This window comes from Poecilia formosa, unplaced genomic scaffold (assembly GCF_000485575.1).
Source record: "Poecilia formosa unplaced genomic scaffold, Poecilia_formosa-5.1.2 Scaffold153, whole genome shotgun sequence".
Taxonomy (NCBI): domain Eukaryota; kingdom Metazoa; phylum Chordata; class Actinopteri; order Cyprinodontiformes; family Poeciliidae; genus Poecilia; species Poecilia formosa.
Window position 1 is genome coordinate 328,452 of NW_006800092.1, and position 26,545 is coordinate 354,996.

At 42.4% G+C, this 26,545-nt stretch overlaps 1 protein-coding gene across 2 annotated transcripts in view; it reads right to left on the bottom strand.

Moving 5' to 3' along the window:
• Nucleotides 1-26,545, bottom strand: part of fbn1 (fibrillin 1) — a 66,347-nt gene that overhangs the window by 4,281 nt on the left and 35,521 nt on the right. For both annotated transcript variants that reach the window (XM_007563930.2, XM_016677327.1), the window contains 35 exons: nt 26,288-26,416; nt 25,256-25,381; nt 23,824-23,949; nt 23,589-23,711; nt 22,825-22,950; nt 22,220-22,345; nt 17,994-18,116; nt 17,154-17,276; nt 16,932-17,057; nt 15,566-15,688; nt 15,363-15,485; nt 15,088-15,255; nt 14,337-14,405; nt 14,119-14,244; nt 12,602-12,724; nt 12,346-12,504; nt 12,194-12,265; nt 11,989-12,114; nt 11,741-11,863; nt 9,532-9,657; nt 9,307-9,423; nt 9,096-9,221; nt 8,895-9,014; nt 8,483-8,608; nt 5,301-5,453; nt 5,137-5,199; nt 4,919-5,038; nt 4,692-4,811; nt 4,493-4,615; nt 3,875-4,006; nt 2,897-3,022; nt 2,244-2,450; nt 2,030-2,155; nt 1,676-1,798; nt 1,109-1,225 (listed from right to left, as the gene is read on the bottom strand). In XM_007563930.2, coding sequence (XP_007563992.1) covers nt 1,109-1,225; nt 1,676-1,798; nt 2,030-2,155; nt 2,244-2,450; nt 2,897-3,022; nt 3,875-4,006; nt 4,493-4,615; nt 4,692-4,811; nt 4,919-5,038; nt 5,137-5,199; nt 5,301-5,453; nt 8,483-8,608; nt 8,895-9,014; nt 9,096-9,221; nt 9,307-9,423; nt 9,532-9,657; nt 11,741-11,863; nt 11,989-12,114; nt 12,194-12,265; nt 12,346-12,504; nt 12,602-12,724; nt 14,119-14,244; nt 14,337-14,405; nt 15,088-15,255; nt 15,363-15,485; nt 15,566-15,688; nt 16,932-17,057; nt 17,154-17,276; nt 17,994-18,116; nt 22,220-22,345; nt 22,825-22,950; nt 23,589-23,711; nt 23,824-23,949; nt 25,256-25,381; nt 26,288-26,416 — 4,365 coding nt within the window. The remainder of the gene's footprint in view (nt 1-1,108; nt 1,226-1,675; nt 1,799-2,029; nt 2,156-2,243; nt 2,451-2,896; nt 3,023-3,874; nt 4,007-4,492; nt 4,616-4,691; nt 4,812-4,918; nt 5,039-5,136; nt 5,200-5,300; nt 5,454-8,482; nt 8,609-8,894; nt 9,015-9,095; nt 9,222-9,306; nt 9,424-9,531; nt 9,658-11,740; nt 11,864-11,988; nt 12,115-12,193; nt 12,266-12,345; nt 12,505-12,601; nt 12,725-14,118; nt 14,245-14,336; nt 14,406-15,087; nt 15,256-15,362; nt 15,486-15,565; nt 15,689-16,931; nt 17,058-17,153; nt 17,277-17,993; nt 18,117-22,219; nt 22,346-22,824; nt 22,951-23,588; nt 23,712-23,823; nt 23,950-25,255; nt 25,382-26,287; nt 26,417-26,545) is intronic.

The window sequence follows — 26,545 nt, forward strand, 5'->3', positions numbered from 1 at the left end:
AAAAATATATATATATATATATATTTTTAAAACTTTTGATAAAAATGTCCTAATTAAACCTGTTTTATTCAACTGACTTAACTATTTTCATTGGAATGAACAAACATTTGAACACGAGTCAAAAGTGCAATCTCAATGTTTTAACAGCTGGTCGAGATTTCAGAGGTGTCCACTGAGGAGCTTTCACATGAAAGACCCTTTAGGTTCTTAAGGTTGCAATTCTATCAAGAAATAATTTTTATTATTCATGTTACACCCATATTTTTCTAACCTCATTACTTGTACAGTCTCACACCTCAACATCTCCTATGAGTCATTGTTGAGGTCATTCCTGATGTCCCAACTGAGGGTTCCCTGTGCTAGTTTTGATATGAGGTAATGCAAGCTGCTACATTCTCAGGGTAAAAAAAAATTCTTATAGATATATAATTTTTTTCTTCTTTTTGTTCCAATAACACAGTACAAGAAAAGGGTAGTAGCAAGATGGCGGACCTTGATGCCCTTCAAGTGCTACTTCTTTGTTTAAAAATGTTTAAATAAATCCTGAATTTTCCATCTGCTGAACCAGCTCAGCATGCAGCTTCTCATTCTGGGTTTATTCAGAAACACTGGACAAGCCCAGAATATAACCAACTGGTGGACTTCCTGAGCAGACCACTGCAGATTCTTCATGTTTTCCACAATGATTGTTGTTTCTTTGTGTATGAGTGATGTGGCAGTGATGTCATGGCTTGCGCTGAAAAACCACGTATTCCATGATGGCTGAACCAGATTTGGCACTCAACAATCTCATTCTTCCATTGAAAACACAGGACACTGGTTCAGAATCACATTCGGGAACTGGCTCGAGCTCTGGACTGTGCTGGCGGAAAACCCCATCATGACCTCGGTCTTTGTCTCGCCTCACTCAAAATCTAGGTCTGGTCTTGGTCTCAAGCTTGGTCTGGTCTTGGTCTCAAGCTAGACCAAGACCAGTAAATACAGTGACACTGAACTACCTTCAGTTAAGGTTTTCATACCATAAAAATGTCATTTTACAAAGACATACATGCGATTAAAACAGAGATGGATGACGAGGTAATCTACGTTATGCATATGTTTTACTTACCAATGCAGGCAGTGAGGTGCTGGGTGAAGCCGGGAGGACACTTGCACGTGAAGCCGCCAATGGTGTTAACACACAGGAACTGACAATTATGCTGTTTGGTTGAGCACTCATCCAGATCTGAAAGTGCGACGTTCAACAGGTTGAAGCATTTGCTTCTCAAGAAAATTCAAAACTGCTCCGATGTTGAACTAATGTGCTTAAGATACAGTGAAAAGACTCGCACGCTCCTTTCTGAGCTAAATCCCTGTGCTTGTACAGCTTCTGGCCTACAAATGAACTGCAAAGGCAGCAGACACCGGACACACAGAGGGATACTGTAGAGGGGGGAGGACTGAAGCCACAGTAAATACAGATGAAAGAGGCCCTCAAAAAGGGACAGCATGAATACACTTGTTTAGACTTGCGAAAACGCTCGGTAAACAGAGACACAGGCGGATGCACTGTGTCACAGTTCCTGAACACACACATGCACACGCACTACAGCTGCTCTAACCTGGAAGCTAAATCAAGGAAGGCTTCTTTGAATGTTTCGGGGTTGTGTTAGTGCGTGCATGTTTTGTGTATCACCTCTGCAGCTCTTTCCGTCTTCCTGCAGGACGTATCCTCGGGGGCAGGAGCAGAGGTAGCCTCCCTCTGTGTTCTTGCAGATGAAGTTACAAGGCTTAGGTGCCTGTATGCACTCATCCACATCTAAAGCGTGAGCAGAAAAAAAAAGAAAGAAGCAAAGAGTAAAACAAAAAGGCAGGAGAGTTCGGATGGTGCCGCTAGCAACTCCATAATGGGGCATATGGAGGCCGGCAGATCTGGGTTGGGAGAACTTCACCGACAGAGTTTCAACTCTTCACTAGACAGCAGAAACAAGAACAAGAGGAAGGAACGAGCGTGTAAGGATTAAACAATCGGAGCGCAGGTCGTGCTTACCCACGCACTGTGTGCCAGAGATGTCGGTGGTGTATCCAGGTTTGCAGACGCAGTTGTAGGAGCCCAAAGTGTTGAGGCACCGACCGTTCTTGCAAAGGTTTCCCATCACACGACACTCATCAATGTCTGGAAGGAAACAGGAAAGGTTTACCCCACAGATGTTTATGAAGCTGCGACATGGGAGTAACGTGCAAAACTCTTTAATTAAGAATACCTCTGCCGTCAGTGGTGAACCCAGGTCCAAGTGGACACATCTTCTTGTACTGGGTGGTGGCAGGCAGAGGGCAGAGCTCACAGGTGGTTCCCCAGCCTCGGCCTCCGTCGCAGCAGCACTCCGACTTGGTCACCAGGTTCCTGTTGCTAGAACTCATCTGACACAGCGTGGTCAGAACTTCGGTGAAACAGAAGCCTTCGCGGTTATCTGAACAAGGAGAGAGGCAAAGAGGACGGAAACATGAGGGAAAGACCAGCAGAGCCTGCGGAAAGCAGACGATACCACCCAGACGGGACCTGACTTCACACGCCAGACATAGATAGATAACCCACACGCCTCTATCACTGCTGTCTGTGAGGAGGAAGATAGCTACACAGACATGAGATTTAAAGTGTCCCTCAGGAGCTTTTCTCACCAAGCTTAACACGGCACAGCTGCCCAGACGTGCATATTCAGACAAGGCAGGAGAGCTTTTCCTTGTCTCTGTCTGGATAGAAGCAGACAGAGGAAAAAGGGCCCCACTTCCCACGAAGACAGCACGGCCATTTCAAGAACACTCAATGATGTATCGTCCAAACAATGAAGTGGAACGACAATGAAATTAAGACAACGAGGGTGAACAAGGTGCGCACAGTGGATTAACAACTACATACCAATACATTCTGTCTGTGTGGGGTTAGCAACGAATCCTTGGTCACATCTGCAGCGGTAGCTTCCAACCGTATTCTCACAGCGGCCGTTCTTACAGATTCCTGGTTTGGCCGAACACTCGTTGAGGTCTAAGACAAAAACCACAACAAAAGGCAGAAATTATGTGTTGTGCTGTGTGTTGTCACGTTTAGTTAATTTAGTGTGCTGAGATAAGATTATTATTATTATTATTATTATTATTCCAGCTTCTGGGGTAAAGCTGACACAACACACTGCATTGCCAAAGAAAGTCTTTAGTGTTCTTTCAATATGCTTGGATTAGATATGGATGTGGATAAAGTCTGATTCCACAAGTCTGATCTTTCTCTTTTCTTAATCAATCATCTCAAAAGCTATTGCTGCATTTGCCATTGTCTTCCTTTCCCATCGGGAGTACTCACTGTCTCAGTTTTTGATGGCATTATTGCTGACATTAGCTGTGTTCTCTTCTTTTTTCTAAAGGAAGAACTTCTGGTGAGTCACTTCATTCTTTGTTTATTCTGTCTTTTCGAACCTATGGCTGTTCCTACTGAGCCTAAACTTTTGTGGTTCCTCTCCACAGTGACGACATGAAGGCATAGAACTGGAATGAATTGGATTTTGACCAAACAGAACACAATATAAATTGGAAGCTCTTTGACGATAGATTGATGCGAATGGGAGCTATTTAAATGAAGTGAAAATAACTGAATTGAACAATGCACATATGTTGTTGCTTTTGCTGTTAAATGTTTGGGCAGGTGTGTAGAGACATTTCTCTTAAGATTTTGTTTTCAAGTTCTTGTAATCTGGTCACCAATCTTTGTAAGAGTAAATTTAGTTGAACAGTTCCAAAGAGACAGGATTATGTTAAAAAACTGTTTATTTTTTTAATCCATATCCGAAACTAGAAAATCACAACAATGTCAGTGAAAGCAGAGCCAGAGCCGTATAATATTTACCCATGCATCCATCTCCATTGGGCCGCCGTGTGTATCCAGGTGCGCAGATGCACATGTATGTACCAATCAGGTTCTTGCAGATCATTCCTCGGCTGGAACAGTCATCTATTCCATCTTCACACTCATTTTGGTCTGGAAAGTCAGACAACAAGCTTCAAGAAGCAGAATTGCTTCTTCTTCTGACTTTTTAGGAACTTTCTTGGTGGCCTTACTGAGACACTCCTCAACATATTCCAACTCTGAGGTCTTCTAGATCAGCAGGCATGAGGCTGCAGATTTAACAATCTGTTTGAAGTTTTGCTCTAAACAGTGATGTTACGATTGCTGATGGGCTCCTCCTGTTTCAGTGCTTCTCTACAAATACATCTGTTGCTATGGTACCTAAGCTATTTTAGAGAGTGGACGTATAAACAGGGGCTTGACTGGTTACAGTTGTCAGACTGTTTTAAGTTCGTCCCAGACAGAGATTCACTGAGGATCTCGCTTAGATAACAAGTTATGTAACTTTATAGGAGGGGGCCACTATGTCTGAGGGGCGCAGAAAGTTTCCGACCCACACTATACACGACCTAGTACACAGACCACATTCGAAAAAACGGTGAGACTGAGTGGAGGTACCTTTACACATCCTCCTGTCCTCGCGCAGGACGTAACCCGTGGGACATTTGCACTCGTAGGAGCCGACCACGTTAACACAGCGGAACGCACACAGCAGAGGATTCTGGGCACACTCGTTGATGTCTAAGGAATCAAGAAAAAGTCCATTGTCGAGACTGCAGGACAGAGGATGGAATTTCAGGCACGCCGGCTCTCATACCTTCACAGGTCATCATCGGCCCGGGCTCGAAGCCGTCATCGCACGCACACTCAAACCCGCCGACGACGTTAGCACATGTGCCGTTGCCGCACGGGTTTCCGATTTCGCACTCGTTTGTATCTGCATCGGAGGGAGTTGATTAAACCTTGGCTTACAGGAACGAGGGAATGAGACAAGTGAATAAGATCGGGGTTGCGTGTCGACACTGTGAAACCAAATAAACTCACCTTCACATGCGACTCCTCTGCTATCAATGCTGTATCCTATTGGACATTCACAGCGGAAGGATCCGTCTGTGTTGATGCACTGACCGTTAGTGCACGGATCGTTGAGGCATTCATCAATGTCTGGAATCAAAATGAATAAATAAATCAGCACAACTTCCTCACATGCAAGAAATAAAGAGCAGATGAAACTTATTGTAGCTCTTAATTAGATTATAAACCTTTAGGACTATCATCTGGTCCCCGCTTATATCCCTCATTAGGACACAGAACACGATAAGCCTCTGCGAATAAGAAATAGGGAAAGTCACAAATTAAAGAGAATATCTGTGCCAACGTTTGTATGCTCTGCTGATTTTGTATGTGTGTCAGGAAGGATACTCACCCTCATCTTTCCTGGGGCAGATCTCACAGGGACTTCCCCATCCTTGGCCAGGCATGAAAGTGCAGCAGCAATCCGCCTTAGACGTGTTCAGAGCCTTCGGTGCCAGGCAGCGTCCGTTTTCAAACTTGGTGTAGCAGTAGCTCACACGGATATCTGAGGGTCAAAACCCACAAAGGAAAACAAATGTAGCAGGCAGAAAGGAAGTCCACTGATTCAGATTTACAAAGTCCCGCGAAAAAGTTTAGAAAAACATTTGTTTCATAAATTTCTGGGAGTTCGTTCCTATATGTAAAGCTATCTCATACCACATCTGAAGTTTTAGGTATTAGAAGATAAAAACAACATATTGTGGCTCCATCAAGTCCTTGAACCAGTTAAATGCAGCTTGCACACATTATGTAGCTTATTTTTATTTATTTTTTATAAATATGTCAGTGAAATATTTGTAACTTATGTGGGAAACAATAAGAGTGTGGTGACAAACCAGGAGGCAGGAGGAGGAGGGGAGGCCATTGTTTTTCAGAGAATCTGTTAAACTTATGGGGATGTGGACCTTTTTTCCCCCCACAATCACTGAAACAGACAGAAAATCTCCATCTGACCCATGAAGCCACCTTCTTCAGAAAGCCCTCCAAAAACATCGTTTGTTCCAGATTCAAAGGCGATCTCTAAAGCAAGAGGAGGCTGACAGGGAAAGAAAGCCAGTGAATTCACTGGTCCAGCTTTACTGTCGATTCTTCACTTCTTTTTTCCCCCAATAACTAATACCCATGAGCAATTTGTACAGGCAAATGCAACATTTTTATTTTTGAAACACTGCATTGGTTGGATCAATGCAAACTTCTCAGAATGAAAATTCTTCGGAAGGCAGTCAAAAGTGAGCTGGGAAACTTTTCCTGGATAGAGCCAATGGATGAGCTAGTGCTGCCATCAACCATCAACTTTAACCAAAACAGATTGAATTTTACTTCAAGTTGAACTGAACTGGATGTATTTAGAGCAGAAGAATTGCAGATCTTGATATAAGTGCTCGTTGCCCATGGCGGCAAAGTCTTAAGAGCATCCTCACAAAAACAGAAAAATCTTTATCTGCAAATAAACTGACTGATAAAATCAGTAATAAATAATAAAATAGAGTTTGTAACTTTGTATGGCTCGCCACTGAACAGTGCCCCCACGGGTGATGTGAACAGTGAGCCCTTGAGGTCGACCAAAGTCAGAGTCACAGCTTCACAGTTTTGGTAAAATGCTTTTTCATTGTCAACATTTTGAGGAGGTCATTTTACACTTCATAATATCTAGATTAATATTTTTTTTTATTCTAACTCAACAAAACCTTTTTTGAGGCTTCTTGGTCTCACCCAGTGCCCCGTTTCAGCAAGAACTTCAACTGGATCCAAATCGGACCAGGTGGTTTGATTGAATTGTACTGAATTGGATCTGATCTGAACAGAATTTGGACTGAACTGAATTCTACACGACTGAATATGACACAGATGGATAAAGCGCTTTGAGGTGACATTTGTTATCAATTACCGTTCTATAAATAAACTGAGCTGAGTTTAATTCGGAAAACCTCTGTTAGGTCTTAGAAACATGGTAATAGTCATGCTGCGGGGACCAAACAGAAGGCCATTGTTTAACTGTGTACAAGCAACATTCAATTGCAGCCCTAATGATAATGGACTTGTTTTTCTCATAACATGTGTATTAAAAGAAGCTGGTGTTTTTCCTCAGCAAATCAAATATGCTTTAATTTTTTCCCCCCTCAATAACATAAACTGTATAATTCTCTGCACAGAGTTGTGTGTTTTTCTTGTTCCTCTTTGACTAAGCAGCGACTTTCTTGTAATGAGAAGCACATGGCAGTGCCCTCCTGCAATCTCTGGCGTTCACTGAACTCAGCACAAATAAGCTTTCTTCACACACACACACACACACACACACACACACACACACACGCGCACGCACACACACCTGGCTCAGAGGCAAAAACCACATACATGAACACCTGGTGCTGTGAGAAAAATGTTCAATAGTGTCATGTTTCTTTTCGCCATAGCTGTGATTTTTCAGCTGTTCCTTCGGGGAGAACGATGGTGCTTTATGACAATGTGGCGAGCAAAAATGTCGACAAGACATAGTTTTTTTTGTTGTTGTTTTTTTTTAAAACAAAAACAAAGAACAACCTCTTAAAAAGCAGAAGGTCTGATAGTGATTGGTGACAACTGGTGTGGAAAACCTTGCCTAGCAGTAAATCAAAACATATTAAACACAATCAGTAAAAGTTGAGCACATACCAGTTTGTTTGCCATCAGAGATTGTGACGTACTACCTAGTTTTCTTCTTTACAAACTGAATATATAGAGATGTATAACAGTGAGGATGACTGACTCTTAAAAATGAACATCTGAGGAAATTCTTCTTTGGAGAAGAAAATTGTTTTGACCATGCCACTCGAAATGTCAACATATTCGTTTTTCCTTAGTCTAACGATGCAGAGATTGACGTATTTACACAAAATAAAATCACAAGAATATTTCACGCACAGCTGTGGCTCAAGTTCACTGAAGCGGAGCTAACCCCACTCGGACACGGGTTCAGGAAAAACATGAAAAAAAGACCTCAGAATTTTAAGTATATGACATAAAATCTATCATAAACTTTATAAATCTCTGTGATCTTAGCAAATGCCTCCCTGTCGTTATTAACAGAAACACATTTTCTCTGACAGCCAGACTTAGGCTTCAAATTTTAGCACTTTCTAAAACTGTAGAGCGAAGTGGAACGCAAGCTGTAAACTGATGAAGTCATCAGTTTGGAGAGGGAACTCCCTTATAGAGAACTCAGCACAACCCCACCCAGCCTAAGAGCGCACACCAAGTATGTGTGAAGGCACACACACACACACACGCACACACACACACGCGCGCACACACACACACACACACACACACGCACGCATGCAAGTGAGGAAATGGAAAACTGATCTGCTCAGAGCCACCCTTGGTCTCGTCGAGGCTGAGGCAACAGAACCAGCTGGAACAGAGTAAGCTGTCATGAAACAGCCAGAAAACTTTACTTCATCTCTCTGCTGAGAGCTTCCCAACCTTGTCCCGTGAAGCAGATGCATGCAGCAGCGTCACAGTTTCTCTTTTCATCCACCCACCACTTGTGCTCACCTATGCATCGGCGTCCCGACGCAGAGAGCTGGAAACCCTCGGGGCACTCGCAGGTGAAGCTTCCCTCGGAGTTGGTGCATTTCCCAAGCGTGCAGATCTCAGGAGACTGGACGCACTCATCAATGTCTGACGAAGGATAAGGAATGTCATCAGCCACAATGCTCAGAAATTAAAACTTTGAAAACACATTTTTAATAAAAAAAAAAAACTCCTGGTACTGCAGAGAAGTCATTGCAGTTCTTCACTGCTTTCCAGAACAAGGCAAGAAGCAGGAACGGTCTACTCAAAGGGGACATTTTCACTGCTAAGCAGAACTGGTCTAAGATCAGATTTGTTCATGTGAAAATTAGCGCTTTGCGTGTGTGTGTGCAGCAGACTCCTGTGTTGTCAATGTCCCTGTAGCTTCCTGTACCTTCACATGTTTCCTCGTGGAGATAGTAGCCAGGCGGGCAAATACACCTGTAGGTGCCGTCCATATTCAGACAAGTTCCTGCCCCACAAGTGCCGGGGTTCACTGCACATTCATTGATGTCTGGAAAAAAGCAAGACATTTCAAAGAGAAATAAGTAAGACTAACGAAAATTGCATTTAGAAAAACGGCAAAGGTTATTACCTGTGCAGAGTCTGCCGTCTGATGTGATCTCGTAGCCGTCGTTGCACACGCAAAAGAAGCTTCCCACCGAGTTCAAACACTGCCCGTTTCGACACAAGCCCCTCTGCGTGGAGCACTCATCGATGTCTGATAGGAACACAGGGACGTGTCAGAGAATGCACCGACTCTGAGCTTTTCCGTTACCCTCCCTGAAGTGACCAGCGGCGCCCACCTATGCAGTCGCCGTTGTGCGAGTTCTGAAAGCCGACGTAGCACAGGCAGTTGTAAGATCCCACCGTGTTCTTACAGGTCCCGTTGCCACAGGGCTGCCTCTCGCACTCGTCCACGTCTGAAAAGGTTCAATCGCAAACAACATTTACGCTTCTCACTTAAATGAAGACAAAACCTGAACAACAAGCGCAAAGAGGAAAAAAAATAAAACAAAAGAGGGACGTACCGACACACATCGACCGATCCGGAGTTGTTTTGTAGCCGTTGGGGCAGAGGCAGCGGTAGCTTCCCAGCGTGTCGATGCACTGACCAGGATTACATATGCCGGGGTTCTCCACGCACTCGTTACGATCTGAAGACAATTAACACCGGGTTAAACTGAGGGACGCTTTTGAAAATTAAAAAAAAAATAATAATCAAATAAAAAGAATTAATAAATCAGCTTTCATTTTTTTATCGTCTGTATTATGTATTATGTATTATATTCTGACCCATGAAGAACATTTATTTTATTTTGCAAAAATAATGAGAGCTTACATGAATGGCATCCTCAATAAATCCTGTAAAATAAATCTAAACTTATTAATGTTTTAAGTGTGTTGAGTACTTTTTGAACAGTAATCCATGACTTCCTGTTTCCCAGAGCAGTTAGCCACTCTTCAAAATGGAAAGGATAAGAGAACACACTGAGTAATGTCAGATTTATATTTATCCTTAGAAAATAGCAGTGAAAAAACACTTAAATGTATCCATATTTATAGCTAGAACAACATTCAAGGCATGATTATGCAAATGTGCTAAAACTCATAAGATTTTCTACACAAAGACATTTTTACAATTGATGCTGATAAATGTGAGAAAAGGGAAACGGAAGAGGAAGTGAAAGTTAATTAAAATCAATTAAAAGACCAGTTTTAAATAGGAGTTTTTCTGTTTTTTTTTTTGCTCCACACAAATTAAAATTATTGGCATGATTGCAACATAAATACACGACAAACACGCTGCAAATCTGTTGGAAGGCATTCCAACCCCGAGAGCTTTTTTTTTTATCACGAGTCTGTTTTGTTCTTGGGAACTGCATGAAAAGCAGGAAGCAAAACAGGATGTTGATTTAACATTTCCTTATCGCCCTGACAGCAACATGTTTCCGATATGCTGCAGCACGTGTTCAACAGCTCAACACATGCTTCGCATTCTCTCCTCACTAGTATCAAGAACACCATGAAAAAACTCCTGTTCGGCCCCAAATGTCGCCGAGCTTCCTCCGCTGCTTTAACTCTGGCTTATCGCATGAAGGAAAATAAAGTTCAACAACTTTCTCATAAGTGAGGAAGACGAGACAATTTGTTTTTTTTAGAAAAATATTTGTCGCTGTCTCACTGAGGAAATATATTTTTTGGCTCTTTCGGCTGAGGGAGGATATAAAGGAAAGGAGCAGAGAGAGGCATGTTCTGCTGTTTCTGGGGTTAAATATCGTTGTCACAATGCTCTGATTTGATGTTGGATAAAAATAACATTTCAATCGTGAGCGAGACAAACGCAGTTTGTCAGAAGGTTAAAGCCTCAGCTGTATCTGTATTCATCACCTCCGACCTTTGTCTTATTCCTGGGCAGAGTTTCAAACTGCAGTCATGGAGAGGAGGCTCTCGTTCTTGCTTTTTGTTTGTGAAGCGGTTCTTCATACGCTCGAGCGAATCACAGCCGAGTGTGAAGCGGATGAGTCAGTTCTTTCAAGTCTGAGGGCACAATCAGACAACGGGCCGCTTCCTCTGGGTCAGCAGGCTGCCTCCGCTTCGAGTGGACGAGATTAGATATCCTGGTGTGTCTCGCTCTCAACCTCCCTCCAATCAGAGCTCACCTTTCCTCACAAATGTCTTACTTTGCCAATCCCAATACTCCTCTTGACCGTTTAGCTCCTTCTCACTCCATTTAATGCATAGGTACTATCGTACACCAGCTTATTTCCTAGAATATTTGCACATTTTAGCCTTTAGGTCAATGTATAATTTAATTTGTGTTATTTTCTGAAGATTTCACAATGCAACCGGATTCCTGTCTGTGGTTCTGATCCGGACCAGTTGATGGACTCAGCCCCCTGCTGAGAGTGAACGTTTAAGGGAGCCATGACCTTGACTTAAAGTAGAATGAAAACATCTTTTTTACTCTTGTTTTTAAAGTGGGTCCAGAGTGACACAGGTTTGAAATGTCCAATGGCGAATGGCTGCTGTAAAAGTCTGATATGTACCCGCCGAATCGGCAAAAGTGCAAACATTTGAAGCAGGTTATCTAAATTTCATGTTGTAATTCAAATTCAGTGGTCATCAAAAGACTTTCTAACTCAAAGAGATACTGAGCATCAAGCCTTTTTCTCTAAGCAGAGTCTGAAATCCTAGCATCACAGGAACCCAGTTGGCGGTTTTAGTGTCCATCCTTACCCAGACACTGTCCGGTGGGGGTGAAGCGGTAGCCGGCTTTACATTCGCAGCGGTAACTTCCAGGCATGTTCAAGCAGTCTGCGTTCTGCTGGCACACGGGTCCGTTCTGGCACTCGTCAATATCTGGCGTCCGTAAAGACAGCACGTTCGCACACATTAGACTTTAGTCGACCCGAGTTAGTCGGTCTCCTTTGTCTGAACAGCATTTCTAAGAATGTCTTCGATCAACGTGTGAGTGTGGACGTCACCTTCACAAATGAGCAGCTTGTCGTTGTAGATGAAGCCAACGGGACACTCGCATCTGAAGCTGCCTATCATGTTGATACACACACCGTTCTCACACACGCCTGGGATTTCCCGGCACTCGTCGATATCTACAGAACGACAACAACGCAGAGGATCATTTTAAACAGTTGTTTTCCACAAGCAAGCAGTAGGACTGTAAAATCTTACCGATGACCCGTCCGGTAGTGATATCGATGTAATATCCTGGCCTCTCGCTGCCGCAGAGGATGGCGAACTCATCTGAGTGTACATAAACAATGAATTAACTAGGGAAAGATGATGTTTACACCAAAGGAACAGACGGTGGCATCAGAGCTCACCGGTGCTGGGCACAGGGCACTGTTCACACGGCCTATTCCAAGCGCGGCCGATGTTGTAGGAGCAGCAGCACATCTTTTTCGTCATGTTGAAGGTCAGCTCTCCGTCGCAGGTCCTGTTGTCTGAGTAAAAGTTCCTGTAGCAGTAGCTCTTCCTCATGTCTTTGTGCGTATGTGGAGAGATAAAAACAGCCTAACGTGAGTTTGGCACCGAAGGTCCGAGATGTTTTTCCTGCTCCTGTGAAGCATTCGGACTCACCCATGCAGTTGTGGCCGCCGTTGACCTGCATGTAGTCGGTGGGGCAGATGCAGGTGTAGTTGCCGATGGTGTTGTAGCACTGGCCGGGGCCGCAGATTCCCGGCTGTTCGCACTCGTTGATATCTTCATCCGGAAACAGAGAGGAGACGATATTGTCTTATTTACGCTTGTTGAAACACATAAATAACAACCTATAAATATTTTTATTATTTATTTGTTGACATTAGCAGCAGAGAGTCTGATGTAGGTTGCAAAAAAGTTTCCAAGATTATTTCGATTTAAGTTTTAAAGAACATGGAATATGATTTTGATGCACTAAAAGAAGAGAAAAAGAAATCTTACTTTTTTAGTGCTTCACCAGTGCAAAGTGGATATTTTTGTAAAATAAATTTAGCAGCAAGGGACAAATAGAACTATATATTTTGCAGCAAACTTTCTAAGTTTTCCATCAAACTGAATTAAATTTGGTCTCTACCTCTTCTGAATGCATAATTTGGATGGGAACAAGATTTAAATACACAATTCCAAAACAACAGGTTTGAACTGAATTTTTATAAGAGCTTTCACTGGATGGTTAAAAAAAACTAGCATTTTTTTGTCCTTAGATTTATAAAAAAAAAATTATGTGTGAAAATATTTAGAAGCAACCAAACAGGAGGAAATAAAAATCTTCAAATCCTTCAAAACTAGGAAGGAAACGTCTGAAATGACATCCAGATGGCGTTAAAGACTTCATATTAACTAATTAACCTGGTGGCTCTTTGGAGTAAGAATTTATAACCTATTTACATTTAAAATTTAACCCGGACATACACACAAAATCCCAGTTTTGTAAATGCGATGTCATTTCCTTTAAGGTTAAAGTGGAGAAACTACCTGTCAGCAATGCTAGCAATTCAAACTGAATATGACTGGATGCTAATCATAGTCACTAACATCCCTGCATCAACGTTACTGCAGTCACTTTACTTGCAGGAAAACAAAAGAAGCAATATTTCTTTTGGTTTTTACTAAAGAATGAACGGATGTGGTGTCCTCATTCGCTCTTAATGGTCAAACAAGCAAACACACGCGGCACATAAAAATGTCACCAGCCGCGCGATTGTCCTACCCGAAGGTTCCTCCTTTCCCCTCTGGTCCTATTACTGTTTTCTAAACACCCTTTTTATTTATATTTTCCCCTCGATCTTCCATTCCTCCCATTTTCTATCATCTTTGGCCTGTCTTTCAGAAACCGAAACCACCTCCCTGAAGAGAGCGCTGACCACATCAGAGTCTCGCCCCTCCTCTGAAAGCTATGAACTCAGCTGCTTCGTCCTCCTGGCCGAGCGTCGCAGACAGGAACCAGAACAGAGACATTCCAAGATAGACTCAGGAGCGACGGTCCAATATTTTTATTTTCTTGTTTACTCTCCATAATGGCCTCAGTTTTCTCACGAAAGCATCCTAACACAATTGATCGAGAGGGATGGGTTCCCTGTGTATGTTCCCTGAGAGGGTGTGTACATGCGTAATACCTTCGCAGACTCTGGTTTCAAGGTTCAGGGCAAACCCTCTTGGACATTCGCACTGGAAACTACCAAACGTGTTGATGCAGCGTCCTCCCTGGCACAGGCCAGGAAGTTCTAGACACTCATTGATGTCTGCAGAGGAGGGAAAAAAAACAATAAAATATTCAGTGGCACCGTGTTTGGCTGTGGGCTTGTAGATAAATGACAGCATGTCTTTGTCTGACCTTCCAAGATGACTGTCACAGGGTTTGGTCTGAATCCTTCTCCTCCAGGACACAGTGTCTTGTACTCAGCTGTAACATGTAATACCAAATCACAATAAACATCAGCCACACAACAACCAAACACCAGTAAAGTCTGCTGCATTCCAGGATCTGCCGGGAACAGTTGCCTGAAACTAGGTCACATAAAAGATGCTCTTTTTTTTTTTTTTCCCTAATCAGACGTCTGGGATCTGCCAGTGGATATCGGAGTCTGGTGGACTGGACACGACTGCGTCTTCTCAGAGACAACTGTCTGTTCTTGTCCCAGCAGCCGGCGTATCCTCAAGCTGAAAGGGATGAGTCATTGCCTGCATTGTTTTGAACCATCTGGTGGTAATTTCCATGTTAGCAGGACAAAACTGTCTCATCTTTACCAGCAGCAACAATTACAGCGAAGCTTCATCGCACGGCATGAAAATAGCTAACTTGCACTGAGGAGAAATTTAAGTTTGTGTTAAACTTTGGAGTTACTGATAGAAATGATCAATAAATAGGGGAGGGAGAAATGACTGCACTGTTGACTGAAGGGCTACAAAACAGCATTTTGAATGACTAGTTTCTCTAGTAACCATAAACCAAAACCTTTGGGAGTAACACAAAACTTAAAAAAAAACAAAAAAACAAAAAAAAACTGAAGTCATAATTTATCTGTATCTTTTTTTAATATCTCTATCTTTTCTCTTTAAGTCCATGTAGCAAAGTGTGGACTCACTTGAATTTCCAGCTGGGCATAATTCACATGGACTCCCCCAGCCGTGGCCTTCGGAGCAGCAGCACGACGCCTTAGAAACCCCAACGCCAATCTCATTGGAGCAGTCCAAACTCTCGGATGCATCTCCACGGAAACGCACATCCCGGTAACAGCTTCCTGTACGAATGTCTAACCACACACACACATATGCATGGGGATTTTTCTGCCTTTTGCTCCTAGCTAATATGACAATAAACATCACCGATTGGTTGAGACGTTGATGCGTTGAGCCTCACCTACGCAGCCCGCCCGAGTGGGGTTCAGCTGAAAATCGGGTGGGCAGTTACAGATGTAGCTTCCAGGGATATTGACACAGATTCCACTCAGACAAATAGCTGGATCTGCACATTCATTGATGTCTGAGAGAAAAACAAAGAGAAGCTGATGAAATTCCCCATTTCCTCAGCTCAGTTATGGTTCCCTTCTCGATATGTCTTGCCTGTGCAGTTGCCTCCACTCCTGTCCAGCTCATATCCAAGGTTGCACTGACATCTGAAAAGTCCTGGGATGTTTTGGCAGCGTCCATTGACACAGATGTCATCTAAGCTGCATTCGTCTATGTCTGTGGGAAAGACAGAGAGAGAAATGGACTCAGCAGTTTACTCGAGGTTAATTCATGCCCTTTAAAAGCTCCAGGTTGTGTCACTTATTTCATATTTTTGATGCTGATGTACTGAAAAAATGAGTGAAACTGATGGAACGTGAGGATTTAATTTTATTAGACATACAAGTACTGACATGTAAGTGTGGTGTATGTGTTCTGAACAGTGTGTGTGTGTGTGTGTGTGTGTGTGTGTGTGTGTGTGTGTGGTGAAATCAACAATGTGGGATTCACAGTGTTCTGCTGCATCATGACCAGGTGGTTCACTTTTCAATGAAATCACTGTCTTTTTTTCCATTATTTCGGTTTTTAAACTTCGTAGATCAACTCACTAATTTCAAAACTCTTTGGGTACTGATAAGAAAGCCAGGCTATGCTAAATTTTAGCCAACGTAATTCAAAAATAGGTCATCCTGTCAGACTCGGTCTTATTTTAAAGCATTAAACATAAATTAAATCTCTGATTGGTCGTTATTGGGCATTACTCTGAAATTTGAGTCACAAACTAGTCTGTTTTGTAGCACTGAAGCACCACATCAATGTAAAACTTTCTATTAAATGGTGTGAGAGCAATGTGAAGATTTTCCGTAACCTGAGAAAATACTGTCAATATTAAAACATTCAAAGAAAAACAAAAAAACAAATAGAAAATATACTTTAGACTTTTATGAGACTTTTGCATTGTTTCGGACTGCAGATCCAATTTGAAATTTAGCAAAAAACAACAACAAAAAAACAGTAAACTGACATTGAAGTTTGATACCAGTTACTCCTTTGGCACTTTACATGACAGACAAATTACTAAAAGTGAGAAAACATCTTTCACAGTTTATCGATAAGTTATGACGCTTAACTTTTCAGTGATCAAAGTGATCATTTCTCAGCACTGACTGGAACGCTGGAACACCAAATCATCACCCATATTTCAAAACAATAACGAGGCAAGTTTCACTTGTGTCATTCCAAAATAAACAACTGAAGCCACTTTAATGCTAAGCACATTGCAAACTTCCTGCATCCAAAACTCTGCTTTATGAGTCACATTTGAAAGCCCCGTTCTTGTTGGGCTGTCTGTTTCTCTAAACGGGAAAACAAACAGCCACTCGCAGGAGCGAACGCAGGACATTTTTAACACTTGCAACAAAATACGGCCAGAAATTCAGAGGTTCTGGAACCAGAACGTCCATATGTAGCGGCGCCTTACCCCCGCAGGCCTTCCCGTCCGGAGTGGTGATGAATCCCATGTCACACTCGCAGCGGAAACCTCCGGGGAGGTTCAGACAGTGGCCGTTTTCACACAGGTTGCCGTTGTCCGCACACTCGTCGCTGTCTGCAGAGGTGAGCAGACGGACTGTATCGCAATTGGGCTTTAAAAAAAACAAAAACAAATGTGATGAAGCTTGTGTTTTTGGTTTGCTTGTGTGACCTGAGCAGTGGAATCCATCTCCTGAGAAGCCTTCCTTGCACGCGCAGCGGTACGAGCCCATGGTGTTGAGGCAGTCGGCGTTGTTGCTGCACATGTGTGTCCCATTTGAACACTCATCCAGATCTAACGCAAAACACAGAATAACAATGAAAAATCCTCATATTTTCAGCATTTCCTTTAATATTGTCTGTGATCCTTTTTATTCTATACTAATTATATTGGTAAATCACAAAAAACAAAACAAAACAAAAAAAAACACAAAAATGTCTAGTGTTTCCTTGTTGACGTAAAAATACCAAATAAGAAGAACATTTAAATTAGCAAATGCTCCATCCTGCATGCACACATAGGATGGAGCATTTGTATTTGCAGAACCAAATCAAAAATATTATTTTATGAACATATTTATCTTTGGTTTTTTAAAATTGGTTTTCATTTGCATTTGAACAACTGTGGAGAACTGGGCCATAAATGAAAGCTTCGAGCTTTACTGACCTTTATTTGGGAAGAAAACAGAAGGATCACAGTGCAGATTATTTCTAATCTTCTGTTTCTTTTCCCCACATACTGTAGTTAATAAATAGCTACATCCGTTTAAAAACTGAAATTCAGATTTTACATAAATTTCATACAGACATATTGACATATTTCAAGTGATTATTTCTGTTAATCTTGAGGATTATGACTTACAGCTAACAGAAACCCACCACTCAAACTACTGTTGAGTTTTGAGTTTAATGTGATTTTGTTGTGGTACTTTGATTTGTCCAGATACACCTGCAAATATAAGATGTTTAAAAAAGTACCATATCCACACCTCTGCCTATTTCATTCAATTACCTGTGCACTTGAGGCCATTGCCAATCCAACCTGGCGCACAGTTGCATTTGAAGCTGCCCGCTGTGTTGGTGCAGGACGCGTGCCGGTCGCAGTTGTGGGCTCCAATCTCACATTCGTTGATATCTGACGAGAAAAAAAAAATCCAAGTAAGGAAAGAAAAAAACCAGGCTCTGATGGTCCGCTGATTTGAGTCTGCTTTGCTTTTACGCTGGGATTTTTTGGCACGGTGACCAAACTTGATGCTTGGCTTGCACTGCATAAAGAGACAGGCGACTGATCTAAATGTTCCCGGCTCGCTAGTTTGGTCTGATGAGAGCTACATTTCAGACCACAAAGACATTGTGGCGTTCTCTTGATCTCCGATACTAACAGCCATCCTATGAGGATTTAATGAGCTGGAAATTGATTGTTGAAGCGTGTCAAGAGAGAAATAAAGAGATACATGTGGAGGAACAGCGCCCCGAGACATCGGTCTGTCTGCTTGTTCTGAACTGGTATTACTGAGGGCATGAGGATTTTTTGCTTTACTTATAAACTCTGCGTGGCTTAAATTACTTTTTATAAAATTGGTGTTCTTTTTTTCCCCTCAACATTCCAGATGTTCTGCATGGAAACAACATTTTTCTGAGGCACAATTTCTTTGAAGGCGCGGATGTAAAGACGTTCGTTTCAATGAGAAACCTTCACTTGATGTGTGGGAGCCCTGGACTCTAATAAACAAGTGACAGTAAATAACGGGAACAATTACTTTTGACTACTATTAAATTGCGCCCTTCCTATAAAGCTCTGAACATCCTGTAGAGAAGAGCTAATAAAGACCTTGCTGCAGCAGCTGGTGGGGTTATAATGACCGGAGTGCGTAACGCTTGCCTCTCGGGGAACTCTCGGAGGAATACCTAAATACCACGGTGGGAAAAAAAAAAAAAAAAAGGATCTATTTACGGCCACAACACAAGAATAACGACTATTAATGTGAGTCACAAATGAACTCGTGAAACTAAAGCTTACACAATACCTGGCCTTGAGAAAAAAGGAAGCAGCGCGACTGCGTGTCCCACGCGTATCAAAAGCGAGCCGGGCTGTGAACCCAGTCAAGATGTTNGACACAATACCTGGCCTTGAGAAAAAAGGAAGCAGCGCGACTGCGTGTCCCACGCGTATCAAAAGCGAGCCGGGCTGTGAACCCAGTCAAGATGTTGGCGCTTTAGCAGCCAGAGAGACGCGTTGCCCTCTCCGCGCGTCGGCCTCTGAGAGGGTAGTAATTCAGAAACACTGTCAATTAAAGATTGTGGCGCTTCTGGTTTACATTCTTCCTGAGGACAGGGTACGGTATATTTACACTACATTTGATCGTGGAGTTAATATGAGGGCTGGCAGCAAGCGAATCTCCCTGGATTACAGATGGAATTAATGATCGTTTCCCCACCGAGGCTTTGATGACAGAGAGAGCGCGCAGCAGCAGACGCAGCAGATGCACGGGAGGAAAAGGCAAAGTGCAACTCAGAAATTGCCGCATGTGAAGAGTGCGTCAACAGTTGCAGAGACGGCGTTGCAGAAATTAAGTTTAACTGGTATAATGTCTGACAGATGAAATAAAGGCACGGAAAAGGATAGTGGAAAATTATACATCTGCCTACCTTCCCGACTGGCTGCCACCCAGGTCGTATTCCTGCCTAATTATGTTTCTGTTTGCTCTCTTTTTGCCACTTCGCCTGGATGACTGAGGTTTACATATTTCGGCGTGCTGACAAATGGATGTCTCTTCTCTCACCTTACTCCTCTGCCAAAGTGGAATTAGCAATATATGTCACTCCTTAAGAAGGAAGCCAAAACATGCAGTGAGCACCCTGAGTAATATTTGTACACAGTTAATATTTTTCAACGTTTCAAACGCAAAGCGTCAATTTATTTGACTAGATTTCAGCCAGTAGACTTTAAAAAAAAAGGCTTCGCTTAGTTACGGAATAGAAGGTGAATGACGCAATTATTAATAGGTTTCTTTTTCCTAATTTAAAAATCACCAAAATGTGGCAAACAATTGTACACATTGAGCTTAAAACTTCTAGAAGCAGAGCATCGTCTTAAACCTGTTATTAAACTGCAAATGAGACCTTGTATGGCATCTGGATATTGTTTTATAAGATAACTCTACTTCATATTTTTCTCCCTGACCTGTCTATGTTTGTTGGTCTTCAAGATGCTGTTTGTCCTCTGATGTTCTCCTTCACACAACACCTGGATTTATAATGAGATTGAATTACACACAGGAGAACTCGATTTACTAAGTAGGTTATGTCAGAATGCAACTGGTGAATTAGACGGAAGTATCGGAGTAGATACCCCAAACCATTTCTGCACCACTACCACTATCACACCTTCTTTTACCCCTCAAATGAAACACGTGAGTAAACGATAGAAATAAACCTCAAACCTGGGGTTTACATGATGGCCAAGAAAGCTGCCTCAGGTGTCAATTAACATTTTTCTCCAAAATAAATCTATTTGATAACATAATAGTCTAATTTATAGCAAAATAGACCCTAAAAGTATGCACAGGGCCTGTCATTTGTTCAACAAGCTGATTCACTTTGATAGGTCTCCATCTACTATGGTGGGTTTTTAAAGGAAGAGGGCAAAAAAAAAAACAAGTTACTATCAATGAAGCTTAAATATGGAGCCCCCCTTTCAGTGTATTACATGCAGTGGATACAGATGTTTGCTAAGTTTGAAACTCATGCCTTTTAACCCACACCTGGCTCACAAGCGTTATTAGAAACAGAACCATCAAGCTGAAGTTTGATGTCTCTGTTATGGAGCAAAACAGGGTAAAGCTTTAACCACCAGCTGGGCCAAATCTGGGTCTTCAATAATCTTTACACAAATCAACGTGCCGGAAGGAGGCAAGTTCCACAAAGCGTAGCAGATTTTGTCAAATTGTCCGTCAGACATCTTGCCTCGCTGAGAGGAATTAGAGCCGTAATTCTCCAGTCTGGGGATGAAATTCCAAACGGGTGATTCAGATCCAAACGCTCTGCTGCGACACCGGCTTTCTGAGCACAAGGAGAATTCTATATGGACGTTTTAATGGGATTAGAAACGAGCCAGAGTGTGTGTGCGTGTGTGTGTGTCTCGTCATTGAGAGTGAGTGGGGCACGCCGCGTCCAAATTCTGACAAACATGTTTATTTGCGTCTTAAGTGAGACCTGCTGCCTCTGCTGTCTCATTGACTCATTTTAAAGACAAAGCCAGATAAAAATCACTGACCAAACTCACAACTAGCTTTTAATCGCAAACTAAGTGGTGTTATAAATCAGACCTAATTCTCGCTGGACGGTAAGTAGCTCCAAACTAGCAAACTATCGAAGCAGCCGGACAGACTTTGTATTTATGTGTTCTGGAGCCGTTACAGGTGATTACGTGCCGATGAGGCGTTCCAACAATGGTGTAATGTTTAACCAACCTTAATGAAAGACCAACACAGGAATAAACAAAGGTGCAAAGTGATGCATGCATGTGATGTAAGATAGTGATCTCACTGCTCCTACTGCTGCTACAGAGGGCGCCTGAATGCGTTAGCCCGTGTGTGTTTATCTGCGTGTTTCTCATCAAGTCAGACAGAAGCTTTCGGAGGGGAATTGGTGACATTGGCAGCACTTCTGCTAGCTCTCCAAGCGTCCTGCCCCGTCTTTCCTAAGTTCTTTCCTTCCCTCAGGTGACAGACAAACACAATGCTCGTGATTAAAAAATAAAATAAAATGATAAAAAAAATTATTGCGTTCTGCTACGCTATAGCTTCTCCCCATCAGCCATAAATGCTCAGCCTAGTTCACATGGACAAAGACTTTTCCTGGAACGGAAAGTTGTTTTTCCGTCGTTAGCACATTAACAATAAACGAGGTTGATTGACAGCGCTAAGCCCTTCCTCCTGGCTCTGATTGGTTGCTTTTGATGGGCTGCATTTCTGCAGACCGCAATAACAGCTCAGGGAGGAGTTGGAGGAGCTTAATTTTTTTCACAGATCATTGTCTAGTTTCATGTCATCGTGACACGGCATGGTGATATTTTTAACAAACATGCAAAAAATCTTCTTTTTTTCTTTTTTTGAAAAGTTACACACCCCAACTTTAACAAGCAGCAGACCTCTGCTCACACGCAAAAACATCCTTTTCACTGCCATTCGGGATTTCCCAGCGGCCGGGTGTGGAGTCCCACACGCTCACACTCACCTGTGCAACCCGTGGTCCCCTTGCGGACAGAGTATCCCCGGTCACAGTGACAAATGAATGAACCCTTAGTGTTCTCGCAGTTTCCGCTCAAGCAGATGTTGGGGTTCAGCTCGCACTCGTCCACATCTAGATGGAGACGGGAAGGGAAATTGCAGGAAAGCAGTCAAGAGCGGTACTTTGCTTAAACAGACCTGCAATAAAGAGAAGGTTTATGATGATTAATAAAAGTTTTTGTGACTATAAAAGGTTGTTTGTTTTGAAAAACCCAGCTGCGTGTCTGCGCAGACGCACGCCTTTTTATGAGGGGTGTCAAGCTTTAGTTTCTCATGCAGGGAAGCCAGACATCTAAATGTCACACATTCCTCCCTCCTTGGTCAAAACAACACAATGCACACTAGCCCATAAATCAACAAAAACAACAACAACAAAAAAGACTCCCTGCTCTGAGAGGCACACACTCACAGAAATGAGTCATTAAAACTCATTCTCATGACTCATACTTTGGATACCCTTTGGTTTGGATCATTACGTTGTCTCAGTAAATCCCAGAGAATCCAAACCTCCTGGATTTAATAAAGTCAGAGCTGCAGCATTCGCGCGCTCACCCAGGCAGCTCTTCATATCCTCCGACGACATGAACCCGTCGAAGCACAGGCACTGGAACGTCCCTGGGGTGTTGGTGCACTGGCCTCCATCGCAGACCTCAGGGCTCTCCTCGCACTCGTCGATATCTTAAGATTAAAGGCAAATCAAAGCTGCAACACAGACCTTTGCGGCGCACACGCCGGTGTGTATTTAGTCGGGTCAATCCAGGAAAGAGCATGCGACATAAATTAAACACAACACCGAAACACTGCTCTCAAATTACCACTCCAAAGCCTTGAATTCTGTTGGAAATTAAAGGAGTGAGAGCAAAACTGTGAACAGCATATGCAACCTGCAGCCATGTTCAGATATGAGCCAGCTTTGAAGCTAGAAAGAGATAATAGTGAGGGAACAGCATCTTTCGTTGCCTGAAGACATTTCAAAGTAGGAAACAAAAGAAGAAGTTTTTTTCTTAGAACTAACGCTTACATTTTGAGTGCAGGTTTCCCATGACCATGTAGCGACATAATCACTACAGCATGGCTTGCTATTACTACTCCTACCACTGACACTCTCAGAAATGTAGAAGAACTTCAGTAACTTTGTAAACAAAGAATAATTTGAAGCGTTGAGCATGCCGGTGAGAATCAATCCGCTTCTTATCTCGTCTCGAGATTAGAAGTAGGAAGTAGGAATAAATATGCAAATTATGCTACATTGTAGTCCATAAGTAAGAAAAAGATCAACTTTCTTATACATTGCAAAACAAAATACACCTGCTTACCAGTGCAGGTTCTTAGATCAGGCATGAGCGCGTAGCCGCTGTTGCAGCTGCACTCGTAGCTGCCCTCCGAGTTTGTGCAGAAAGACTCGCAGCCGCCGTTCTCGATGGTGCACTCGTCAATGTCTGAGCAGCAGGAAAAAAACAAGATGAGTAAAAAAAAAAAAGGTTTAATAAATCAACAAAGCAGAAAGATTCTGTCATCACAAGTGAACCAGTCGCATATTTTACCACGTACCAACACAGTCCAGTCTGTCCTCGCTGGATTTGTAGCCTGTGTTGCATGTGCACTGGTAGCGGCCGATCATGTTGACACACTGGCCGTTCCTGCACAGCCTGTCACTCAACTCACATTCATTTATATCTGCAAAAGAAGAAAGCCTCGATGAAAACTGGGCAAATCTAAAATGAAATCATAAAAAAAAAAAAAAAAAAACATTAAATGGTTCGTTAAGTAGAATTAAGAATGAGGACAGATGGCAATGATTAGGCATATAATAGCAGAAAAAATACATGTAAAATAATATTCACAAGGCACAATTCAAACAAAAGACCAAGAAAGACATTTACATAAATCTATATATGGCACAAGGCAATCACTAAGTTTTCTAACTTCCCACAGCAGTTAGCTTTGCTGCAGCACTAACTGTATGTGGAAAAAAACAACAAAGAGGTTTGGATTAAGATTGATGTTTTTTTTTATTTATCTCTGTCCACATATTTACAATGGCTATAGTTTTTAACATTTGGATCTCATCTAATTTAGAATCATTTTGGTATTTTCAAGCAACATTTCCACTGTTTACACATTTAGACAACACAAATAAAAACTACAATTTCTCAAGTGCGACTGAATAACCGTCCTGAAGGCTTAGAGTAAATGTCAGTGGCTGTTTAAGTCTTGCTGGAATTTGAAGGGTACTTTTATGTCAAAGTGCCATTTCAGAGTTGTCTAATCTAACCATATTTTTAATGCACAGAGCAATGTTGTACCAAAACATGTCTGTAATTATTTCTGAATTTTGCTGGTGTCAGAATGACCACATTTCATATCAGAAAACTAGATGACCAAGCTTGAAAATACTTCACATATTTATGAAACCAAAATAGTAATTAAAAGTAAATCCTGTAAAGCAGTGAAAACTAATTAAAAATACATATTTATTTTAGATGTAAATATATTTAAATTTAAAATAATTAGCAAAAAAATGTATTTTATCTTCCTAAAGTATATTACTAAAATGGGGTTTTCTTCGATTTGACAAGATCCAATTTGAATATTATCGTTCACACCGATGCACCATCAGCGCATCTGTCCAATAGACGTCACACACATTAGCAGGTGTTGCAAGGCTCAGTGAGGCCACACACACACACGCGCACACGCACACACACACACGCGCACACACACCCACACACACGAACACACACACCAGCCAGATGATCCAACGCTCCTCTTTCCCTCTCTGCTCCGACAGTCCCGATCGGTAACTTCCTCACACACACACACACACACGCACACACACACCAGCCAGATGATCCAACGCTCCTCTTTCCCTCTCTGCTCCGACAGTCCCGATCGGTAACTTCCTACATTCTGATCACCATCCTCAGAATGTGAGGGGAGAGAAAAGAAAAGGAAAAAAGAGGAAGTTGATGTTACTGCTCACCTAAACATGCTGAGCCATCGGGGGCGATCTCGTGTCCTTCGGGGCAAATGCACTGGAAGCTGCCCTCGTTGTTGACACATTCACCTCCACGGCACAGGAGAGGGTTCCTCTCACATTCATCAATGTCTGGCAGCAGAGGAACACACAACGCAGGCCAGATGACAGACATGTCAGACCTCTGGCTCTGTTTCACAACTTCAACATTTCTAATAATATTAACTGGGTTGAACATGTCGGATTAGCTTTAGGGAAGCGTGTTGCATCAGCAGCAAAGAAGTATTTACCGTTTGCATGTTTTGTCTACCTAACTAACCCCATAAATGATTATAATACTACACTTATTACTTCCCTTTCCAAATGCCAACATTGCCACAAAAATACAGCTTCTATCTTGCTGTTTCAGATAAGAAAACTCTGCAGTTCATGAGGATAACAAAAATGCAACTGAGTGCCACTGATGACCTGAAAAGAAAAGCAGCATGCAAAGTATTGCCGAGCCATGATGGGGGCCGGCTGCTTTGCTCCATCTTGAGGTCCAGTACTGTGGATTGTCTTCTAGTAATTATAAATCTGGACCACCCTGATGGCTCGTTGGGGAGATACAACTTGGGAAGCTTAAACTGGAGCTTTTCCAAACACAAATCAGGTGGAAGAATGATTTTCACTGCCATTTTGCTCCAACATGTATGTAATATGTGAGTAAAGTAATACAAGGTTACATCACCCAACCCAAAAGTGGGCTGCTCCACGTTTGGCAGAAGTGCTTATAAGCACCTCATCAGGAATTTATGAACCTAAAGGGAGCTGTCTGGTGCTGGCTCTGTGGTGCAGGTCCTCCCTGTAGCTGAAGACTATTACAAGCTGTAATAGCTCCCTGCTTTCACATCCTACCATTTTAACCGCGTTAAAAAAGATCACTCCTGCTCTCAAACGAAACGACCTTTCATAAACGAGGCATTTCTGCACACTGCTCAATCGATTTACCAGCAGCAGCAGAGCTGATCTGACGTATTAAATCGAGTCATCGCTCACCCATGCAGTTTTTCATCATCATGAAGCCACTCTCGTAGCCCTCGAAGCATTCGCACTCAAAATCTCCCGGTGTGTTAACACATCTGCCCTGACCACAAAGGTCCGGGGATATCCGGCACTCGTCGATGTCTGCAGGAAAAAAAAGAAAAAAAAGAAATACATTTTAGATTCTATCGAACAAACTGAAAACAAGTTATTCACTTCATTTATTTCAATCACTTGTCAAAAAATTAGAAACATAGCATCTGTTCCTATAAA